This window comes from Serinus canaria, chromosome 5 (genome assembly GCF_022539315.1).
Source record: "Serinus canaria isolate serCan28SL12 chromosome 5, serCan2020, whole genome shotgun sequence".
Classification (NCBI taxonomy): domain Eukaryota; kingdom Metazoa; phylum Chordata; class Aves; order Passeriformes; family Fringillidae; genus Serinus; species Serinus canaria.
In genome coordinates this window covers 30,813,310-30,833,256 of record NC_066319.1, presented here as the reverse complement: position 1 = coordinate 30,833,256, position 19,947 = coordinate 30,813,310, and the positions used below count along the sequence as shown (strand labels likewise).

The 19,947-nt window shown below is 38.5% G+C and overlaps 1 protein-coding gene and 1 long non-coding RNA gene across 2 annotated transcripts; one reads left to right on the top strand and one right to left on the bottom strand.

Moving 5' to 3' along the window:
* Positions 1-5,963: 5,963 nt before the first annotated feature.
* EMC7 (ER membrane protein complex subunit 7) lies at positions 5,964-13,433 on the bottom strand. The gene is made up of 5 exons (XM_009101963.4): positions 13,183-13,433; positions 10,815-10,934; positions 8,801-8,939; positions 8,195-8,275; positions 5,964-6,613 (listed from the first exon to the last, which is right to left on the bottom strand). Exons 1-5 carry the CDS (start codon positions 13,416-13,418, stop codon positions 6,461-6,463), a joined length of 729 nt encoding a protein of 242 aa, XP_009100211.4. The 5' UTR covers positions 13,419-13,433; the 3' UTR covers positions 5,964-6,460.
* LOC127059687 (uncharacterized) lies at positions 13,245-19,556 on the top strand. The gene is made up of 2 exons (XR_007777705.1): positions 13,245-13,391; positions 18,148-19,556. It is a non-coding gene; the product is annotated as an uncharacterized LOC127059687 (long non-coding RNA).
* Positions 19,557-19,947: the final 391 nt, after the last annotated feature.

The following is a 19,947-nucleotide window of genomic DNA, read 5'->3' as shown; positions in this document are numbered from 1 at the left end:
TCCCTAACTTGGAATGTAAAGGAATTGTTAGAATGTAAGGGCATGCAAACATAGACTATATATATATATCAAATATTAAAAGTACATAAGGACAGAATAGACAATAAAACAGCATTAAAAATACTCTCAAACCAATAAACAGTGCTTAAATCAAGTCAGAAATTTAAATCTTTTTAGATGAAATTATATTTTGCAAAGAAGCAAATTTTGAAAGTAGAAGTTTATTTAGTTAAAAAAAAACTATCAAATTTAAACAATGTTCAAGAAGATTAAAAAAGGCTAACGAGGAACTGCAAAGGTCTAAAGGCACTTAAGGAGCTCCAGAGGGCAAGTGTATTCTGTCATATAAAAAAGAAACATTAAGAAGTACAATGTATGAACAAGAGCATGCAGATTTTTTGTAATCAACAGATTTGATTGCGAGGCAGAATTCTACAAATTTGTTTCTTTACGATGTGATACTGATGAAGTGGGTTAAAAGCAGCAGGTGATTTTTGGTGTTGGTTAATGGGATTTAAGATGACTTTTTTCATGAAGACCTATCCAGATCCTTTGGACATTTTATTCAATCATCGTTTTTCCCAATGAAATAGCTGTAAACAGTGCATTATCTTAAACTCTTATATTTGCAGTGAACTGTGCTGGATTCTATAAAACCCATCTAATACTCTCCTCGGTGTACACTTACACTTTTTGTGGAAAAAAAAAAAAAGAATAAAAAACAACTCTAACAATAAAATAAGTTTTAAACATGTCACAAAGAAAGCACAGCAGCTTGATCAGGTCTTTCCAGGACAAATGACCTCTCCACCGTTAGTCAACTACCTGGTGATAGAAATAATTGGTTGCTAGCAGTGAAACACTTGAAAGAACAAGTGATGTATACAATTATTTCTGCCAGCACCAGCTCAACAGAGCTTGCTACTGCAATTTCAAAAACACTCTTGTAATCTTCATAAAAACGAAGGGCAAAAAGAAGTGAAAAAATTCTGGGCAAATACCAAGCAGAAAAACAAACCAAAAGAGGGAGGATCAACACTTCATTTCAAAACAAAAACTGAGAGGGTTTCAGGAAAAGTTTCCTCTAGGAATCTCTACTGATTGTCTGTAGATGCTCATGTCTATTGTGGGGGATCCTTACAAAGGTACAGGTAGGAGTATTACTTTTATGAAGCAAACATTTAATCACAAACTTGGTAATAACACCATAGTTCAGTTCTCATCACTTTTGATAAATTTGATGATGGATGCTGTACATAAGCCACTACAAGCCTGTCTTTCAGTAACTTTTAGTAACTGCTCCACTTCTCCTCTGAGCTCCTCCTTCTTCTAAGAAAGAATATTTAGCATGGCAAAAATACAGGCTTATTAGGAGGTTTGACCTCAAATTTTTTTTTATACTCTTTACTAATTCAGCTTATGTATTTCTCACCAGCCAAGATGAAGCATTCTGACCCACATCCATGGGTCAGAATGCTTCTGGTAGAAAAAGAAACACTCCTCCCTACAGCCAGAAATTGGTTCCAAGTCTTATTCTTTCTGGTCCCAGGAATGGAAAGTATTAGTACCAAGTATTTAACTGGATTCCTCATGAATCTGCATGGTAAACAGCAGTCCTGTGCCCTGCACACCGGACTATGAGCTTGGGTGCCCTATTCTCCATTCTGAAACACAATGGAAAACTCACATCCGTATGTCCCAGACAGCAAGTAGACCATTAAAGAATCTGGAGAACTTCTTAGGAGGACATGCTAATATTTCAGACAGAAAAAATGTTCCTTTAAAAAATCTGTTTCCTTTTTCACTTGCTGTGTTTGTAAATGAGCTTCTCCACCTGTTATATTACTTTTTTAATGTTTGTATTCAAATTCAGAGAATCAGTCAAAAATTAAGTTTGTTTGAAAAATACTACAAAAGGTTTTTCTCTTGCATATTCACTACCTTTTGCCCTTGACTGAATGACAGTCTTTAATAAATTTTTATTCCTACCAGACATGCAGAACCAACCACATAACATAAATGATCCTAACTGTGGTGTTTTGTGCATCATCAGTAAATGACCTAACTAGTTTGAGTTCCACTTGTTTTTCAGCAGAAAATTATTGTGTCTTAAATCTTTATAGCCTTGTTAGAAACAAGATATTACATAAAGGTTACTGACAGCATAATTGAAGGAATAACCTTGTCATTTCAAAAGTGAACCAGTTTTCCTAAAAAATCAATATTTATTATGAAAGGGGATGAAGAATCGTTTATGAATTTTGAAACACAGAAACAAAATAAATTAAAATGCCTCAGCCTATTTATGACCTCAAGAAGCTTTCACTAGCTCAATCTCAAAATAGACTAAAACTGAATACTATTCCTACAGACAAATTTCTGACTAAAAGTTCCCTGAATGCTGTACTAATATAAAGCCTGAATTACCAGATTATCCACAGTATAATGTTCCAAATAGTCATTAAGATCTAAGGTCTAAGTGTCTTTAAAGCCACTGAAATGATGAAAGAAGATTCTTTAAAATTCTATTTTTTTTCACTATCAATACTGATTCCTTTTGGAACTCAAAAGTTCCAAAAAGAAGACTATTAGACTTATTAGAAGACTATTACACAAAATGAACCCTGCAAAACTGGCTAGGTTGTACCACTTGGGGAAGAGCCTTAAATGAGTGACTGTTTTTATGTAGTGATGGAAAGACTGATGAACTCCATCTCTAGAGTGGTATAACAATCTTTTTCAGATGGAAAGAAACATGGGATAACTGCTTTTTCTTCACTCAAATGTTAATAGGCAAATACGAAATAAGCAAAGAAGTCAGTGCTCTCCTAAAGGCTGTGACCACTGTTCATTTGCTCACTGTACTTGCCAACACTACATTCACCCAGAAAACAATGTCTGTAGGACATCATGGAAACATCTTCCAGCTACAATTTTTTGCAAACCTTAATATTTGAGGGAAATACGTCATGATAGCAATACTGAAATTTTTTTCTACCTTTGGGGGCTTTCTCCAAGTTTTTCTTCTTACAATTAATTATGGCTTCAAGTATCTTACTAAATAAAACACTGCCAGAGGACTTCCCAGGACATGGGAATCTGCTGATTCATAGTATTAGGCTTGTGCAATAGCTGTCAATACATTCTTGGAATGTGCCTAATGACAACACCCTCCCTCCCATCCCCTCCCAGTAATTCCTGGATATGGCAGCAAAGCTAGTATGTGCAATAAATGACTCCTGAGCCACAGTGTCTCTGAGCTGTGTTTTGGGGAACACAGCATGCACAGGGGTTCCTCCTGGCAAGCTGGCCTCTGAGCCAGCTCCTGCTTGAAAAGCTTTATAGACCATGATTTAGCCTATTAAGTGGGACCTTCCAAATGCCCTGTGCACCACAGGTGCCTCTTGTGCTCCTCCTGCCTAAGAATGTGCAAAATGTACATATGTAATCTTTTCAAGCTTTTAACATTATTCAGTAAATCTGCTTTTCCACTGATCTGAAGTTTAAAATTTTAAGTTCTTTCTGTATTCCTTAGCCCATCAACAGTAGATGTAAACACCTTCAGTTTGTTAAATTAGCACAACATATAGCCATATGTATCCATATTTTATCCTGACACATCAGAATGAAAACCACTAAGGTTTCATTACTATTTATTTTATACTGGTTATTTTCCTAAAGGAAATAGGTCTCAAATGAAGCATGAAATTGCAGGAATACAAACTCACTATCTAGCAGCTACCAGTAGCAACAAAATTAAGGTCAGAGATGTCTTAAACGTGAAAATTAAATCCCTTTAGTACTTTAAGATACTTTTATCACTGTTAGCCTAGGGTCCTTTTACCAAACTGTAAAACTAACTTTACCCTCTTTGAGCTACTGATCATACATAACCTTTATGCAATTAAGGGTACATTAACACCCAAGTGGAGATGTTTAAATAGATCTCAGTGATTTAATACACTTTTCACTAAGTTGGGAAATGGTATGTACTTAAATTGCCTAGATTGTTTTTGAAATCTTGACATGCAGTTACTTAAAAAGGGTTGTTTTAACAGATAAATATAAACATCTACACAATAATGCTTAACAAAGGTACTCTTTAACAAGGTTACATACTGGATTTTTTTAAGTACATTGCCACACTATCTGAGTACCCAATACTCATTACTAAATTTATCTTCACAATTACTTTTATGAGATGAGCCTCTCATAAGTCATATACAAGAAATTGAAACAGAAATAATAGACGTTTTGTACAGTCTGACAGCTGCATCTGAACTCAAGGCACTTGCTACTAAAGTTCTCTTCACAAATGCAAGCCTTATTCACAAGCAAGCCTGTCTCTCTGAAGCAATACCCACCCCATTTATGGAGACATTATCACCCCCACTGCATCAAAACAATAAAGAATAAAGAGCACCAACAATTTTTTTCTTTGATTAAAACAAAGGGGAGATAGCTGTACGTTATATTTCTTCCTTATATGCGTAGAATGTGAGCATCTTCAATGATGCAATTGGCAAAATTATCTCAAACTGTTCCAAACACCTTCCAGATCATCTTAAGTGACTAATAGCTAAAACAGACTTCAGCAAAATATGTCTCCTCTCCCTTCTACATGGCTTGTCATAAGCTCCATTGCCCACTCATTCAGAACGTGGCTAAATGAGCTCTTCAGCTGCAAATCCTCAAGATGCAGTGAGCTCACTGTATCACTCACAGTCACTGCCAGGAACAGAGAATTCCTGCCTCTGACTGACTGTTTCTGGTGCTTACTTTCTGCAGGCGCTGGGATTTCTTTGATCCTTCTGTGAGCTGATTTAACTTCCTAAAACAGAACAGAATTCCAGCACACTGATGAATGAATTTTGCTTGTTAAATCAATGCACAACAAAGCCTGAGAAGTACCAGAACTTGTAAGCAGAAGGCAGCAGGGTTATCCAATCCAAGCTGAGGAAGCCTGACTTCCTCCTTTTGGCAATAAGGAAATCAGCTTGTCTATAGTCCAAGTAAATTTTTAATTTCTGCTCTGAGGTATCAATTGCTTCAATTTATAGTCTGCCTTATATTATCTCAAGAAGGCTCACTAAAAGGCAGCTATGTTGTTTTTTGGTTTTTTTTTCGAAAATGGAGATGCCAGACCTAACACAGAAGACTTACTCCTAAAAATCTGTAAATAAGAAAAAAAACCTGAACTACAGCAAACATTTATTTTCTGCAGAAACACAACCTTGCATTCTAACTGCTTCAGGATCAAGTAAATTTTGCCCAGTGGCATTTATGATAGTCCAAGGCCACATTACGACTTTGACTGTGCCAGTTTTGACTGCAGTTGAGTTATAATGCTCACAGTGGTTGGTGTGGAGCCATGCCTAGGACTTGTGCTGGAAAGAGTGCTGATAACCCAGAAATGTTTGCATTCCTGATGCACAGTGCCCCACAGAGCCAATGTGTTTTCCGCTCTGCACCCCTCCCCAGGAGCAAGGGGCTTGGGGGGTGCACAAGGAGTTGGGAGGTGACGCAGCCAGGACAGCTGACCCCAAATGACCAAAGGGATATTCCAGACCATAAGGCACCATGCTCTGCATAGAGTGGGGACAAGAAGAGTGGGATATTTGCAGTGATGGCTTTGTCTTCCCAAGTACTCATTAGGTGTGCTGAAGCCCTGTTGTCCTGGGGATGACTGAACACCTGCCTGCCCATGGGAAGTTGTGAATTCTTTGTTTTGCTTTGTGTGTGCAGGTTTTGCTTTCCCATAGTGGAAAATCTTAGAACTAAAGAATGCCCATAGAGATTGTGGAGTCACCCTCACTTAAGATTTCCAAGGACCATCTGGATGTAATCTTGTGCCATGTGCTCTAGGATGACCCTGACTGGGAGATCGGACCAGAGGACCCACTGTGGTCCCTTCCAACCTTACCACTCTGTGATTCTGTAAATTGCACAGGCAGCAAGCTGCATAAAATGAAATTATTTTATATGTAACATATGACAAGCTGATACAGCAAATTACTTACTCAGTAAACTCACAACACCATTTTGCAAGAATGATTTGTTCATTTCAGAACTCAGCAAGTGTAAAACTTTAAAGATATCTTAAAACTGAACTCCACTTCTATTATCTTTGAAATTTTTTTATACATTGTCTTAAGACATTTATTACTGTGAAGCACATTGTATAATTTATTTGAATTCTCTACAGAACAATACAGTTAATTCCGTATCATCAAGAACTTTATACAGATACAGTATTGAAGCCATGTCATCTTTGCTTACTGTCAAGTACAAAACAGCTTATACAATCTAAAAAAAAGCTACAAACCACTCTTGTAGCGTAATGTGTGTTGTGCCTGGTTAAAGTTTACAGCAGTGGCTTTTTGATCTTTCAAGACAACTAAACATGACACCATATGATAACAAATAGCTGTGCAAACTCAGACTTAGGAGGAAGATTTAACTACCTCCTTTTCCCAGAACTACTTTTCCCTGCTTTACTGCTGCTACCACCAGACTTGCTGGAAGATTTGGAAGAGAAAAGTCTTGTCATGAATTCAGACACATCTGGCAGCTCATGGTTGGAATTCAGCATGTTCATTGACTGCTCCATTTCCTGCATGAAAAGATCAGATAATCTTAATAGCTTGTAACAATTCAAGCTAAGGCATCAGTTGAAGGACTGTATGAGAAAGATACCAAATTTTCCCAAATACTGTTTTACTTTTTGTATTCCTCCAGGATACATATTGCTAACATAGTTTTATGCAACCACAGCCAAAACCACCCAGCTACACACAGAAACATAAAACCCAACACTAAAAGCAGCAATGCATGGAAAATAGTAACCATGTCTTAAGCAGTCTTACAGGGCAATGATCTGATTAAAAAAAAAAATCTAAAAATACACTCACTTTTCAGCACTAATTTTCTCCATATTAAAATTTAGGCTATTGCTTAGATATTCAGACGTGTGTTCTCACAGATGTCACACTTTTGTTTTTCAAATCAGTATCATTTATAGCAAATGAACAAATTTTTGACACTGTTTGAAGGAATTAGATATTTTTATTGCCCTACTTTCTGACACCAAGCTACTAGAATACTGCATCTGAGTTTTCAGGAAAAAAGGAATTTTATATATATATACACATAAACTAGTACTGTGCTGATTCCAGAAGGAAAAAACAAGTTAATTTGAAAAATGTCATAGAACCTGCATATACTCCACAAGGTAACACTTAACAATTAAATACATGGTCATCCAGAGAATGTCATTACAATTTAGGTCTTAAAAACTTTTTCTTACTCTTTAAAGATAAGTTAAATTATAAGCAACATTCTTCAAACTTAAAAATTTCTCCTTAAGAAGTCGTACCAGTTATCTGATAAGAATTGAATCATCAGAAGTTTTGATGGTTTTACCATCAGAACAGCCTGTCTCTAAGCAGTGTCAGATCAGTGAAAAAAGTAAGGAATATGTGATTTTCTTTTTCTTAAATTCAACTTTGAGAGTTGAAGTTGAACATGCCATGAACATTCATGGCATGTTCTTCAAACCAACTTCCAGCTTGGTTTGAAGAACATGCCATGAATACCTAGCATATCTTTGTATCTGTTCTTTTTAATCAAAATTATAGCCAAAAGAGCATTATACAGCTCTGGTAGGCTTTTTAAAGGTATCACTTATTAAAAAAAAATTACTCAGACACCTATAAAGTACTACTGAAGACAGTGGTCATTCACAGAAAAAGGAGTTTTTAGTTAACCAAACCTTCAAAAGCACCCATGACAGACAAATAATACTTGTAAAAATAAAAGATTTAGCAAACACCTTGAATCTCCATTTTGTCCTAGCCTTCTGCAATTCAGCATTTTGCATGATGAAAAAACAATAAACCATGTAATTTAATGATTACATTAAGACTCTGTATCATATACACTACTGTGACATCTGGATTTAACAGTGTAGTCAACTGTGGTTTAGGCTGAAGCACAAGAGAACCCCACACCACACCCTTCTCAACACACTTGACGTTTATTAAATGACTCATTGCTAAAACAGCAACACTATTAGCTGAATAAATGATGCCCATTAAGCTTTTTTTTAAAGTACAGGTCTGTTTTTATTACTTTTCTGTGCCCTGAAATCTCATTATCTTTGGTCTCTCCACATGCATCAATTGAATGTACTTACCCGCCTCATATCCGGATCACTAGTGTTGACAACTTTAGGCAAAAGCACAAATATCAGTAAGGGAAGAACCATCATCATCACCTACAGAGAAAACAGGAAATACCTCTTCAGCTTAGTTGTTGCTCTAAACACTTTTAGGACCTACTAAAATAAAATGAAGCTCTACTAAACAGCCAAACTCTAGAACTACTGCATTCTGAAAGAGTAAGCCAGTAACACTTGTCAGGAATGAAACCTGACAAGGGAGCATTGTGCTTTAAACAATAGTTTTCAAAGTTGGACCAATAAGGCAAATGGTTGTTCTCTCTTACACCTGCTGTAATTACAATTTTGCAACATGTTGATCTCTGTCCTACTAGAACAGCATCACATTACTAAAGACGACAGGCTGTTTTCAGAGGACACACATCAACAGTGGTATATAGGGGAGGAGATGTCAGAGCATAACTTCCCAACTGTAAGAAAGTAAAATCCAAGAAAACAATCCTCTCAGAAAAGCAAAGGAAAAAGGCACATTTTTCCTCAATTGTATTCTTAGTATTCTGATGAATAGCTGTATTTGGATCCTTAGCATACTTGTAATACTTGTGTGTTGCCTGTACATACCATAGGGTTCATGAGGAAATCGGTCCATCCCCAAGATTCCCTCTTTATAAAGTATGAAGGTGGTCCAGAAGATTTCATCTGGAGTGGGTACGGCAGCCTGACAACTTCAGAGGGTTTGATGTAATTCACATATCTTGCTCTATTAGGCAAAATGTAAATCATTGAAAATATGAAACATAGAATCTTTGGCAAATAATAAAGAAGATTTAGAAAATCCAAACAAGTTTTAATAAAAGACTACAAACAAGACCATCTGCTATGCAGTGTCAGCTAGGCTGCACTTTTGAAAAGCTAATTTCTCTCAGCAGCATATTAAATGGAATCAAAAGCAAACCATTTTTTGTTACCTTGTAAAAGACCAAGAAAAACTATGCTGTTTAGGGTCCAGCTTTGAACAGTGTCTTTAACCAGTTTGGTCAGGACATCAACTACTTGCAAAGTTAATAGCTTTTCCCCAAGTGCATTACTCTGCATTTATCAATACTGAATCTCAGTCTTTGTTACTTCATGAGGTTTTTCCATAGCTCAATGCTAGTATTCTTCATTTGGGCCTAATATTCAGGTATTACTCAGTACTAACATCTTTGTCATTCTTGACCCATTTTTCATGTTATATGAATATTTATCCACTTTGAGCAACTCCAGGGATGACTTCTGTCCATAAATAATTTATTCCTTGAGAATTTTTCACCAAATACTCATCGATAGAATGTCTATAGAATCTGTATCTATAGAATTCCCTCCTACCTTGTCTTTTCTTCAACACTTCAGATTTTCAAGTAAATCTTAACAAATACATCTGCCATCCACATGCTGTTTCCTCTTTCTAGTTATTACCATAAGTTTTAAAGGCAGCATATCCCTTAGAAATCCCCTGTTGACATTTTCCCCAAGTATCATTGTTTTCATGCATCTCTGATTCCCAGCTGCATTCCTCATTATAGTCTCTATCCCTTGGACTGGCACAGGTGCCAAGCCTCCTGCTACTTTCCTCTGCAATTTACTCAACATCAAATTTGTTACCTTACTAGTCCTTAGATACACAACCGGTGCTAAGGGTGAGGTTATACCCAATATTTTGTATGTATCTTTGTACTTGTTACATATTAATTATTGCCAGTTAGACACTAACAAAGTAAAAAAAAAAAATACAATAAAGTTTGGAAAAAACCTTAGCTCAAACAATCTGTTTTGAGCTTATTATAAGCTCAAACACTATTATATTATTACTATAAGTATGTATTATAATAATGTTATAATATTATTATATTATATTAATTATTATTATAAACAGACTGTTTGCACTGTTTTCTGTGAGATTTTAATTTTTAACTCCCCTAAATATACTGCAGGGGCATTTACACTGATGCTTGTATTCCTAAAAGTTAAAATGCTAGGTGCATGCTTGAACAAAGAAAAATTACAACCAGCATTTTAATTTAATTGAAATTTACCTTAATAGATAAGATTTTTCTATATTACTGAATAGTCTACAGTTACAGTCAAGAGTGGTTTGGCTACAACATAAAAACAAACCAACAATCCTACAGAAATTAAGCAAACTGGCAACTGCCAGTATTAACCAGTATCTGTAACAAGTGTCCTATGGGGGTGCAACAGAAATATTTAAAAATCTTTTGTGCCAAGTCCTGACAGTACACTTATTAAAGAAATGGAAAAGAGAAGAAGGAAAAAAAAAGCATTGAAAATTAATAAAGCAGTTATAATAAAAATAGTTTATGCCTAGAGTTTATTTCAGGATAGCTGCATAAAAAATAATAAAAGCAAAAAAGCAGATGGCCTTTCAAAGTCTCTTTTCTCTTATTTCAGGCCATAAATAGGAAGAAAGATTTGGAATTTGAGAAACATGCTTCTAGAAGTGATGTTAAAAGAAGCTGACGCACACAGTCTGAGATGGGGCATCAGAACTACAGCACTGCTTCCGTGGATTTCTGTACTGGGCTGTCAGGCACACATAACTCACCAAAACAGAGGCAAATCAGGAAAGGCTCACCTCATTTTGCCTTTTGAAGTTATGTCAACTCGAACAGGCTCAAATTTATGAGCAGGGGATATAACTTCCACTACGTAAGATCCTGAAGGTACATCATGAACCACAAAACTTCCATCTGTCCTGAAAAAAACAGTGAGTTCCACAACATTTCAGTATGCTCCAGAATATAAGACAGGGTGCTCTGCTGCTTGTTGTTTTTTGGGTTTTTTTTTAAGAAGCTGTGTCATTTTACATTACAAATCTTAATATAACCACAATGACCAAAAGGAAAAGTTAAATCAGTCAGCACTCACAATATCAAGCCCTTTAATTCATCAATGCATGCTGCAACAGGAAATTCCCTGCTAGGTTAAGATTCTGATGTGCCCTCAAGGTGCTGTCTTGCTGGAGGAATAATTTAACAGCCCAAATAAGATCTGAAATAAATTATACTTCATGCATTCAAGTGATGGCAGAAGTAATTTACACCTTCCTTTCTCTGTCTGAAATACATACAATGAAGTTTACTTTGCTTTAGTGCTTCAGCTGAAAGCAACCCCCCTCAGAATGACATCCTACATAGTGTGGGTTGGTACTAGGGACTATTTGCAATTCCAAAATAGCAATTTGTACCTTTGTTGTGAAATAGAGGTTTTTACTTCTAATTGCTCCCTTTAGGACCAGCCCACGCTGGAAAGCTCAATCACAGTAATAAGGAAACTAAGAGCTCTGAACACATACACAGAAGGGATTTTTAGACAGGTGGCATTTATTTTAAAATATGAAACTCGAATATTCAATGAAAATATTAGTAGAAGGTTACTTGGAAGCGTCAACACTAGTAGCCTTAAAGGTACAGTAGTTTTCTTCCTATGTGTTTCCAGAAGTTTCCAACAAGAAAACCCTAGTGTTCTCTACTCTGTTAAGAGCAACATCAAAGAGCTCTTTCCTAAAAATAAGATGCAAAGTTAAGACAAAATTGTTAAAAATGTAATAAACCCTAACACAACAGAAACATGCAGCAGTAAAACAAATAAATGAGCCCTCTTAAAAGTGAATTCTCAAAGAATTTGTCATTATGTCCTTCACACGACATCTCTTTCTAAAATGCACAGCACTTAAGGACCTAACACCTTTACGTGATGATTTGAATCCCTAAGAATGCTTACACTATCTTATATTGCAACTGATTTAAGAATGTTTCCCTAGGAATTTCCTTTTAATTTCTGAAGTTTCTTAAATATTTGAGAAAGTCAGAGTTTCAATTAAGCATTTAGAAATTTGTCAACCTGGCAGCAGTTATTACTTCAGCTCCTAGATATGATGTCAGGCTCTCATAACTTGTTTGTAGTGGCTTAGCAGGTGCTACGCTGCCAGGATTCTACAAGATCTGCAGAGCAGAATCTGTTGTGCTATCCTATTGACAGGACCCAAAGTCAAAGTTAAGTTTAACTCCTATGGCAGAGGGACTAATTAAAAATTACGAATATTTAGGAGGGTATACCTTAATTCCATGTAATCTCATTTTTGTACATATTTTAAAAGCAATGTATTATACTGTATAGAAAATCACAAAGAAGAATTTAGAGTTTACTTCTACTCTTGAAATTATATTAGTTCAGTTCTTAATTCTGAGGGTATTTTCTATGTCAGATTCTCTAGATCTTCTGCTTATCTGTATATATCTGGAACCACCTGAGCCTGAATAAGGTAATGATTCTTTACAGCTTCCAGCTACATTTGCATGATGTGTGAAAGAATAAAGGCACGTTCCTTAAATTAGCTTTCACCAGAACAGTAAAAGTTTTTCACGGGCACTCAACACTGAACTACAACTGTAACTTCTACCATGACCAAACATATCTCCACATCGAGTAAATTCTTAGCCAAGGCGAGTTTCTTAAATAAGAAGTGGCAGAATTTACAACAGAAGCTGAGAAGAAACACGGTCCTCCAGACAGCGCAAACGCATTTGGGGTTTCTGTTTCGACTGTTGTTTTTTCGTTTGATTGTTTGAATTAAAACTCCGTTCCTAAGTTTTTGGTCAGCAACTGGAGTCATCGGTTCGGATACGGCTGCCGGAGGTGAGGCCAAACCCTGCGGCACTGCACGGCTGGCCGTGCCCAGCCCATTACAGGGCCGGGGCGCAGCGTTCACAGCACCACCAGCAGCTCAGCTCGGGATTCTCCATTCCACAGTCCTGCAGCCGTGCGCGGCCGACCGGGACACGGCCGAGCCCTGCAGGAGCCGCCCCCGCTGCCCGCCATCTCAGGCTCGGGCCGGACCGGTCCAGGCCTGCGAGCGGGCCCCACGGCCCCGGGAGGCGCCCGCTCCCGCCCGGGCAGGGCCGCCCGAGCCCACGCTGCGCTCCGCCCCGCCCGCCGCTCACTTCAGGAAGCCGACGTGCTCCTCCCCGTCCACCAGCACTCGGGCCCCCGCGATCCAGTCCTGCGGCTTCACCCCGGGCACCACGGCCCGGCCCTCGATCTTAAACCGCTCCCCGGGGCCCGCGCCGCCCGACGGTTCCGCCGGCCCGAGGGGCTCCGAGCCGCGGGCGCTCCGGGGCAGCGGCGCCGCCGAGAGCCAGAGCAGCGCCAGGTACAGGCTCCCGCCCCGCGCCGCCATCGCCGCGCGCCGCCCGCCCCGCGCCTGCGCCGCGATGGCCCCGCCCCGTGGCCGGAGCGCGGCGAGCCGTGCGCATGCGTATGCCTCTACCGCTCCCGGCGCGGGCGGTGAGGGGAGAGGGAGAGGGAGAGGCGGGGAGAGGGAGAGGCGGGATGGATCCCTCGGCTTCGGGTGTGAGTAAAACCAAAGGATAACCCTGCACCTAAAGTGTTTCGGAATGACCGAAATGTGAACCTGAAGAAAATGGATGTGTGAGAAGTACGCGTAGCTTTCTTGGTTATGGGTATATTTAAGGCATTGTGGTTTGAAATCTTAATAGTTATCCTGAAAAGACTAACAAACATTTTCTAGGGGGGAAAAGGTAACCAAAGAAAAAATCTTACAAACGATTAAAATTGTCCCAAAGCGTCATCTTTTAAATGATTTATAGCGCTGCAGTTTGTTTGGTTAGTTACAATAGAATGAAAATGTGTGACTGAGCAGTCAGGCCCAGACTTAGGGAGAATCCAGCAGGGCCGGAATACCTTCCCTGGCCATAACTTCCCTTCGCAAAGCACGTCCTGTTATGTCCCAGGTATTCCCTGTCACGTCCTGGCTACGCTTCCTTTTACGCCTCTGGTTTATGTCAGAGTTAATTACCGAACCTGTGGGAAACACTGTCATTAAACGAAATGAACCTGGTCATCACCTGATTGTAAAAATACTACATTGTACTAAGCATCATTTAAAAAGCATATGTCATCCTGTGCCAGTGGGATGTTGTGAATTATTTGTCTATTAGTATCTTTGAGCTGTCTCTTCTTTGGAGAAAATCAGGAAAATGTGTGGTCTATGAGGTTCTTCTGTCACATAAGGTCACAAACACCTAAAAATCCAGCAGGAGTTTCCAGGTGGAAGCCCAAGAATGCCAGAACTGAATAGTATTAGAAGTACTTTATAACACTCTAATGTTAACTATAAATGCAAAAGCATTTATGTTAAAGCTACTGACAACTCTCTTTCCATACAACACCACAGACATCACAGTGACATATCATGCAGTGAGTGTAAAAATGCACCTTTTAAAAAAATATCCTCAAGGAACTGTATTAGGACACTGTCAGGCCACAGTATGAATCACCATGTCCTCCAGTTTTAAGGATTTCCTCATCCTATTAAGTTGTTTTTATAACCTACATAATACAGTTTCTTGGTTTAAATCCTTGGAGAGCCCAAAGAAAAAGCCCCCCCCCCCATTTGTTCTTTCATAATCTAGTCCAAGAAGCTTCTATATGCCATCCTGTAACAAATGGTGACGTTAATTAAACAGCATCTTGCCATATCCAATAGCTGCACTGGCATGCACATTTTTCAGTATTAGCTTAGTAGTGCCTTGTCCTCTCACCATGTAACTTCTTTACAAATTAAAAGTTCTCTTTCATACAGATATATGTTACCATAGTTTTAAGTGTACACAACTGAGAAAAAAAATTAATTTAGTTGATTACTGCCTTTTTCTGGGTAAGACTAGCTACAACAGCAGCTTGAGTAGATTGCACAATGCTGTTTTGTCAGATTTTATATCATGCTATGGGTGTTTGTCTGCTAAGTAAAAAGAACAAATCCCAGAGCAACAGAAGTACAAATGGAAACAAAGACATAAAAACATCCAGGTATATTATTTATCAGAATAATTAGTATATCAGCTGGGAGATGCTACCTGTTTTTACTCTAGAAGGAATTTTACTATTAGCAAAGTTGTTTCTGCAGCCTGATTTCAAGTGGATCTCTCATCAAAAGACAGATAAAACTGCCAAGTAACAGTTTCAGTTCAATGAAAACAACCAAACAATTCTATGAACGTGAAAATGCAGTCAGGAATGACCTCCACGTTTTGTAGCTGTCTCTTCACTGATGGATTCACTCCTTGAGTTGCATCATCATAGAGAATTGCAGGTTTCTTAAAAGTCCCACCCTGCTCACAAGCAAATTTTCAGTTTTGTCTGAGTTGCTCCAACCAGCTGTTGCCAGCGGTGCAGAGCTGTCAGCCAGATGGATGAGAGCTGACAGTCCCTCACAGGTTGAACAAAGAGAAGGTCTACATTAATGTAATGGCATCACACTGGTAACCCTGAAATCTGTCTCCACATTCTTGCTACCTTTGGTTTCACATACAAACTGAAAAAGCAGAGGAAACCTATTAAATCCATCAGAATCCAAGATTGTCACAGCTGTTTACAGAGGAGTGGTTTGGAGTACTGTTGGATACTCCTAAGGGATAAAAGAGTTTTTTAATCTCCCAAGGATAAAAGGGGTTTGCAAAAAATGTAGCAGAACTTATGAATGATGAATCCTCTTCACAGTCAGAGTTCTAGCAAAACTTGCTACGTGTCTTTCGCTTACAGGTCACCATTAATAAAGCATTTAATTCACCTTGGAACATTTCAATTGCTCTGAAAGCTTCTCTTTTGATAAAGCTAATAGTACCTTGGCTAGAATTTAAATATTTGCTTTGGAAAATGAAGATGATTTGTCATTGCCCCTGGTTTACTGTAATACACCAGAGAGATATGGGACCACAAACAGCAGCAGTCCAAAATCTCTTGTGCGTGACTCAGGCTGAATATGCAGAGGTGCTGACTTTGACCAGACAAGCAGGGAGCACCTTCAGCCATCTGCCTCTAATCTTACCCTAATCTTTGAGTCAGTTCCCCGATATAGATACACAATAACAACACTCAACACACCAGATGAGTAATGCTGGTTCACAAATGCTCTGTGGAAGCAAAGATATAATCCTCGCTGACACAAAGAATAAATAAGAGGTTCATGTGCATTGGAATACTCATAGCTACATCCTATTTGGTTTCTGGTATACTAATTAGAGGTGAGAAGGAATCAAAATGCCCAGCCAAGTGAGCAGATTTATGAGAATGCACAAACTGAAGACAGATGGAAGAGTTCAGCATAAAGGTACTGTGAAAGGCCACAGCCAGGTAACTCATTTACTGGGCTCTCTCCTACCCAAGGAGCTTTACTATGATTAAGCACAAAATGAATAAAAATTGTGCTGCATGTTTCTTTCAGCACCGTTTAAAAAAAATTATTGTGGTATGCCATCTACTGGCAATTTACTGTGCTACACTAGAAATGGTAACACGGACAGAAAGGTGAGGATTACAGCCTGAGTTCAGCAACATCATCTTGTTCTTTTGAATGTAAGATGCCCTGAGAGGGTCTCTGACTTGGGGCAGAAAGTGCACAGGCCATCTTCAGTTGCTCCAGAATCCCAGTCTGCTTCCAACAGATTGCCCATTCAAAGAACTGCAATGAAGCTGGTGAAAGGTGTGGAGCACAAGTCTCATAATAAGCAGCTGAGGAAGATAGGTTTTTTTAGCCTGGAGAAAAGGAGGCTCAGGGGAGATTTTATTGTTCTCTAAAACTACCTGAAAAGAAGTTGCAGCAATGTGGTGATCAGCCTTTTCAACCAAGTAACAAGTGACAGGAGGAAATGGCCTCAAAATTGCACCAGGGGAGGTTTAGATAGGACATTAGGAAAAACTTCTTAATCAAAAGCATTGTCAAGCATAGGAACAGGCTGCTCAGGGAAGTGGTGAAGTCCCCATTCCTGGAAGTATTTAAATGACACAGAGATGGGATGCTTAGGGATATGGTTTAGAGGTGGACTTGACTGTGTCAAGTTACTGGTTAGGCTCGATGACCTGTCTTTGGCAATCTAAATGATTCTATGTTGGGGCAAAAAATCTCTTAATCCCCTGCAAACTCTGCAGTTGTCAGAATAATTCCAGCATCTCCAGCACATCCACCTCCACAGCATGGAATCAGCATGTACTATTAAGGACTTTCCTGTCTCAGAGAGATAACATTCCCCTACTCCCTTGGTTGCCTTTCACCTCAAGTTGACCAGACAAACTTCTTCAGGACTTTTTTTTTTTTACAGGAATGAACTTTTTTCATCTTTCTTATAGTGTATGTCCAAAACCATGAACAGGATACTCTATTTTGGCACATTTATCCTAGGAGATATCAAATGCTGACATTGAAATTGCAAGATGTTGGCCAGTTTTGTCTGATTGCAGCGGAACTCATCTTTACTAAATTCAAATTCATTCTTCAGTGGAGAAAACTTAATTTACAGTTTAAGTGCAGGGAAAAGGAGCATAATTTTCCTGCTGTAGAGTTTTCCAGACTCCCTCATGCAAGCAGAACAAATATGCAACATGAAGGTTACCTGGAAGTCAGTTTTACAGAACTTTGCACTTCTCATCTGCTCCTCTTCTCTGTAAAAATTTATCCCTACATCTCTGTTAAGCAGCAGTTGTGCATTAACCATGCAAGCAGAAGGTTTAATAATTGCAGCATTCATTAGGCTGACTAGGTAAGAAGCTATGACCCACAGAATGGTGCTACACACGTCCTCAGATTCCTGTGCTGTTACTTGTATGAACAGCACCTGTAATCACTCACATGAGGCTAGAATGACACATCACACTGATGTCTGGGTTCTAAAAATATAAGCAGTTTAGAGTCTTTTTTTCTTGGTCTGCAGTTTAAGTGCTGTTGTTTCTTTACATCTGGGTTTTACTTCCACAATGCCACAAGGTGGCCTCCACATAATATAGCAGTGCCATCACACCCTCCACAGAATGGCACACCAAAGCATGCCTTTGCTTTACTGCAGTGTTAGTAACAGACCACCACAAAATGACATTTCTCACTTTTATTTAAGGCTCAGGAAGGTTATGTGCTGTGGAGAATTGGCTCACATCTGACTGGAGGTCAGAGCAACACAAGAAGCTGCAAGCACTGTCATAGGATGTTCTACCAGAGAGAAGCTTGTTCAGGAACCAAGCGTGTGACATGCTCACAGAGCAGGTCTAGAAGTTGTCTGCCCTGCAGAGAGTCTGGGAAATCCTGCATCTGACATGTGAAGGGCTGCAGTAATTCAGACAGCATTAAGCAGTTGCTTAAATTATGCTACTGTTACTTCTGTGCTAGGAGGACCTGAAGAAAGGAAGGCCAAAAGCAGCAGAAATCCTCTTCCTGGCTGGAAGTTGAACTATTTCTGGCCTATCAGAAAGTTGATGCTGGTTTTCAGGGAGGTGAATGAAAAAACCCACTAAAGATTGATTTACACCATTTCAAAGCTTACTGTTCCTTAATTTTTTTTTTGGGGGGGGGTAGGGGAGCTTTAGTTTACACAATTTATAGTGGAATTTAAAAGTATAACAATGCAAGTGTTACAAATGCAAGTATAACAAAACAAGGAGTTGGAGTAGCAATTTCTGATGATAAACATTTTCTTTGGTGTATTAAAAATGTTACAAAAGCTGTTACAGTGTGTACTATTAGCAAACTAAATAAGACTCAAACTGAGTATGAAAAGTAGTAAGAGCTGTGAGCTCACAATATTTGACAAAGCAAAAGGAACACAGCTGGGTCTTAAACTCCTTTTCTCATTTACAGAGAAAATTACAGTGGCTCTGAATTGTAGTGAAGTTTCAGCAGTACCTGTAGAAACCTTTTTCCTTTAAACAAAATCTGTCAATTGTTGAGAAGCTGAGAACTGTAACACTTCTTGGTTTTAAGTTCATTTGTACACACCTTTTTCATACAAGGCTGGCATTTGAGATACATAACCCTACATGCACACAGCTGATACCTAAACAAGTTTACCAAGTTGCTACTTCTTTGAAATTCAACACTTAGAAGAATAAGTGTTGGCAACTTTTTCCTGCTGTCTTCTTTCAATGTATTGACCTGTAATTCTCCTGTAACTCTTTTCAAGCTATTGTTGAAAAGCAACTTTTCTTCTGTCCTTCAATTTTTGTCTTGTTTATCTGAATGAAATAATTTGGAGGTTCATTACACTTTCAGTAAGCTAAACATGAATCTTGTTTTTATCTTTAAAGTGCATTCCTGTTTGTGTGGGTTTTTATGCTGAATCAGACTGTGCAAGTAAAGGCATGCCTTAATGAACCTGAGTTTGTACATGACAGAAAACTGCTCAAATGTCCCACTGTGGGGAACTGCACACATTATCTATCATTAATCAATGGCAAACAAGCTCATTTTCTATGTGTTGTTACATTGCTATTCAGTGTGCTAAACAATTTCATTAAAGCTACATGATTAACAGCTTTGTAATAAGTAGTAGTTCCTGTTTGACTGAAATGTATCTATGTCAGCCTCAGACTAGAGGTAAGAGTCCTATGGGAGTGCAGTGGTTCCATCTATATTTTATTAATACCTATTTTTTAAACTTTAATAATTTTGCCTGATGCAGAATTTGCCAATTCTTAAATAAGCCCTGCGGGGTTAAATGAAATATTTTTTGGATTTATAATGCTAGCATTATCATAAAAAAGTCTTTCCAATTGCAGCATGAAGTTTTGTACTTGCCATATGATTCATGGGTTTGGAAGCCTATGTTTCCTTTCTCCATTTTTTTGAGCTAAATAAAAATGGCTCATTTTTTCTATTTCTCATGTATTTTTGGAAGAAAATAACAGCATAAGTGACCTTGCAG

What these genes read in the sequence shown, in the direction of transcription:
- EMC7 (XM_009101963.4), bottom strand. Translation starts at nt 13,418, where the DNA reads ATGGCGGCGCGGGGCGGGAGCCTGTACCTGGCGCTGCTCTGGCTCTCG. An exon ending in ATTTCCTCATGAACCCTATG is followed by an intron (nt 8,276 to 8,800) that starts GTATGTACAGGC and finishes TTTTCTCTGTAG; the next exon opens with GTGATGATGATGGTTCTTCC. An exon ending in GTGATCCGGATATGAGGCGG is followed by an intron (nt 6,614 to 8,194) that starts GTAAGTACATTC and finishes CTTTTCATGCAG; the next exon opens with GAAATGGAGCAGTCAATGAA.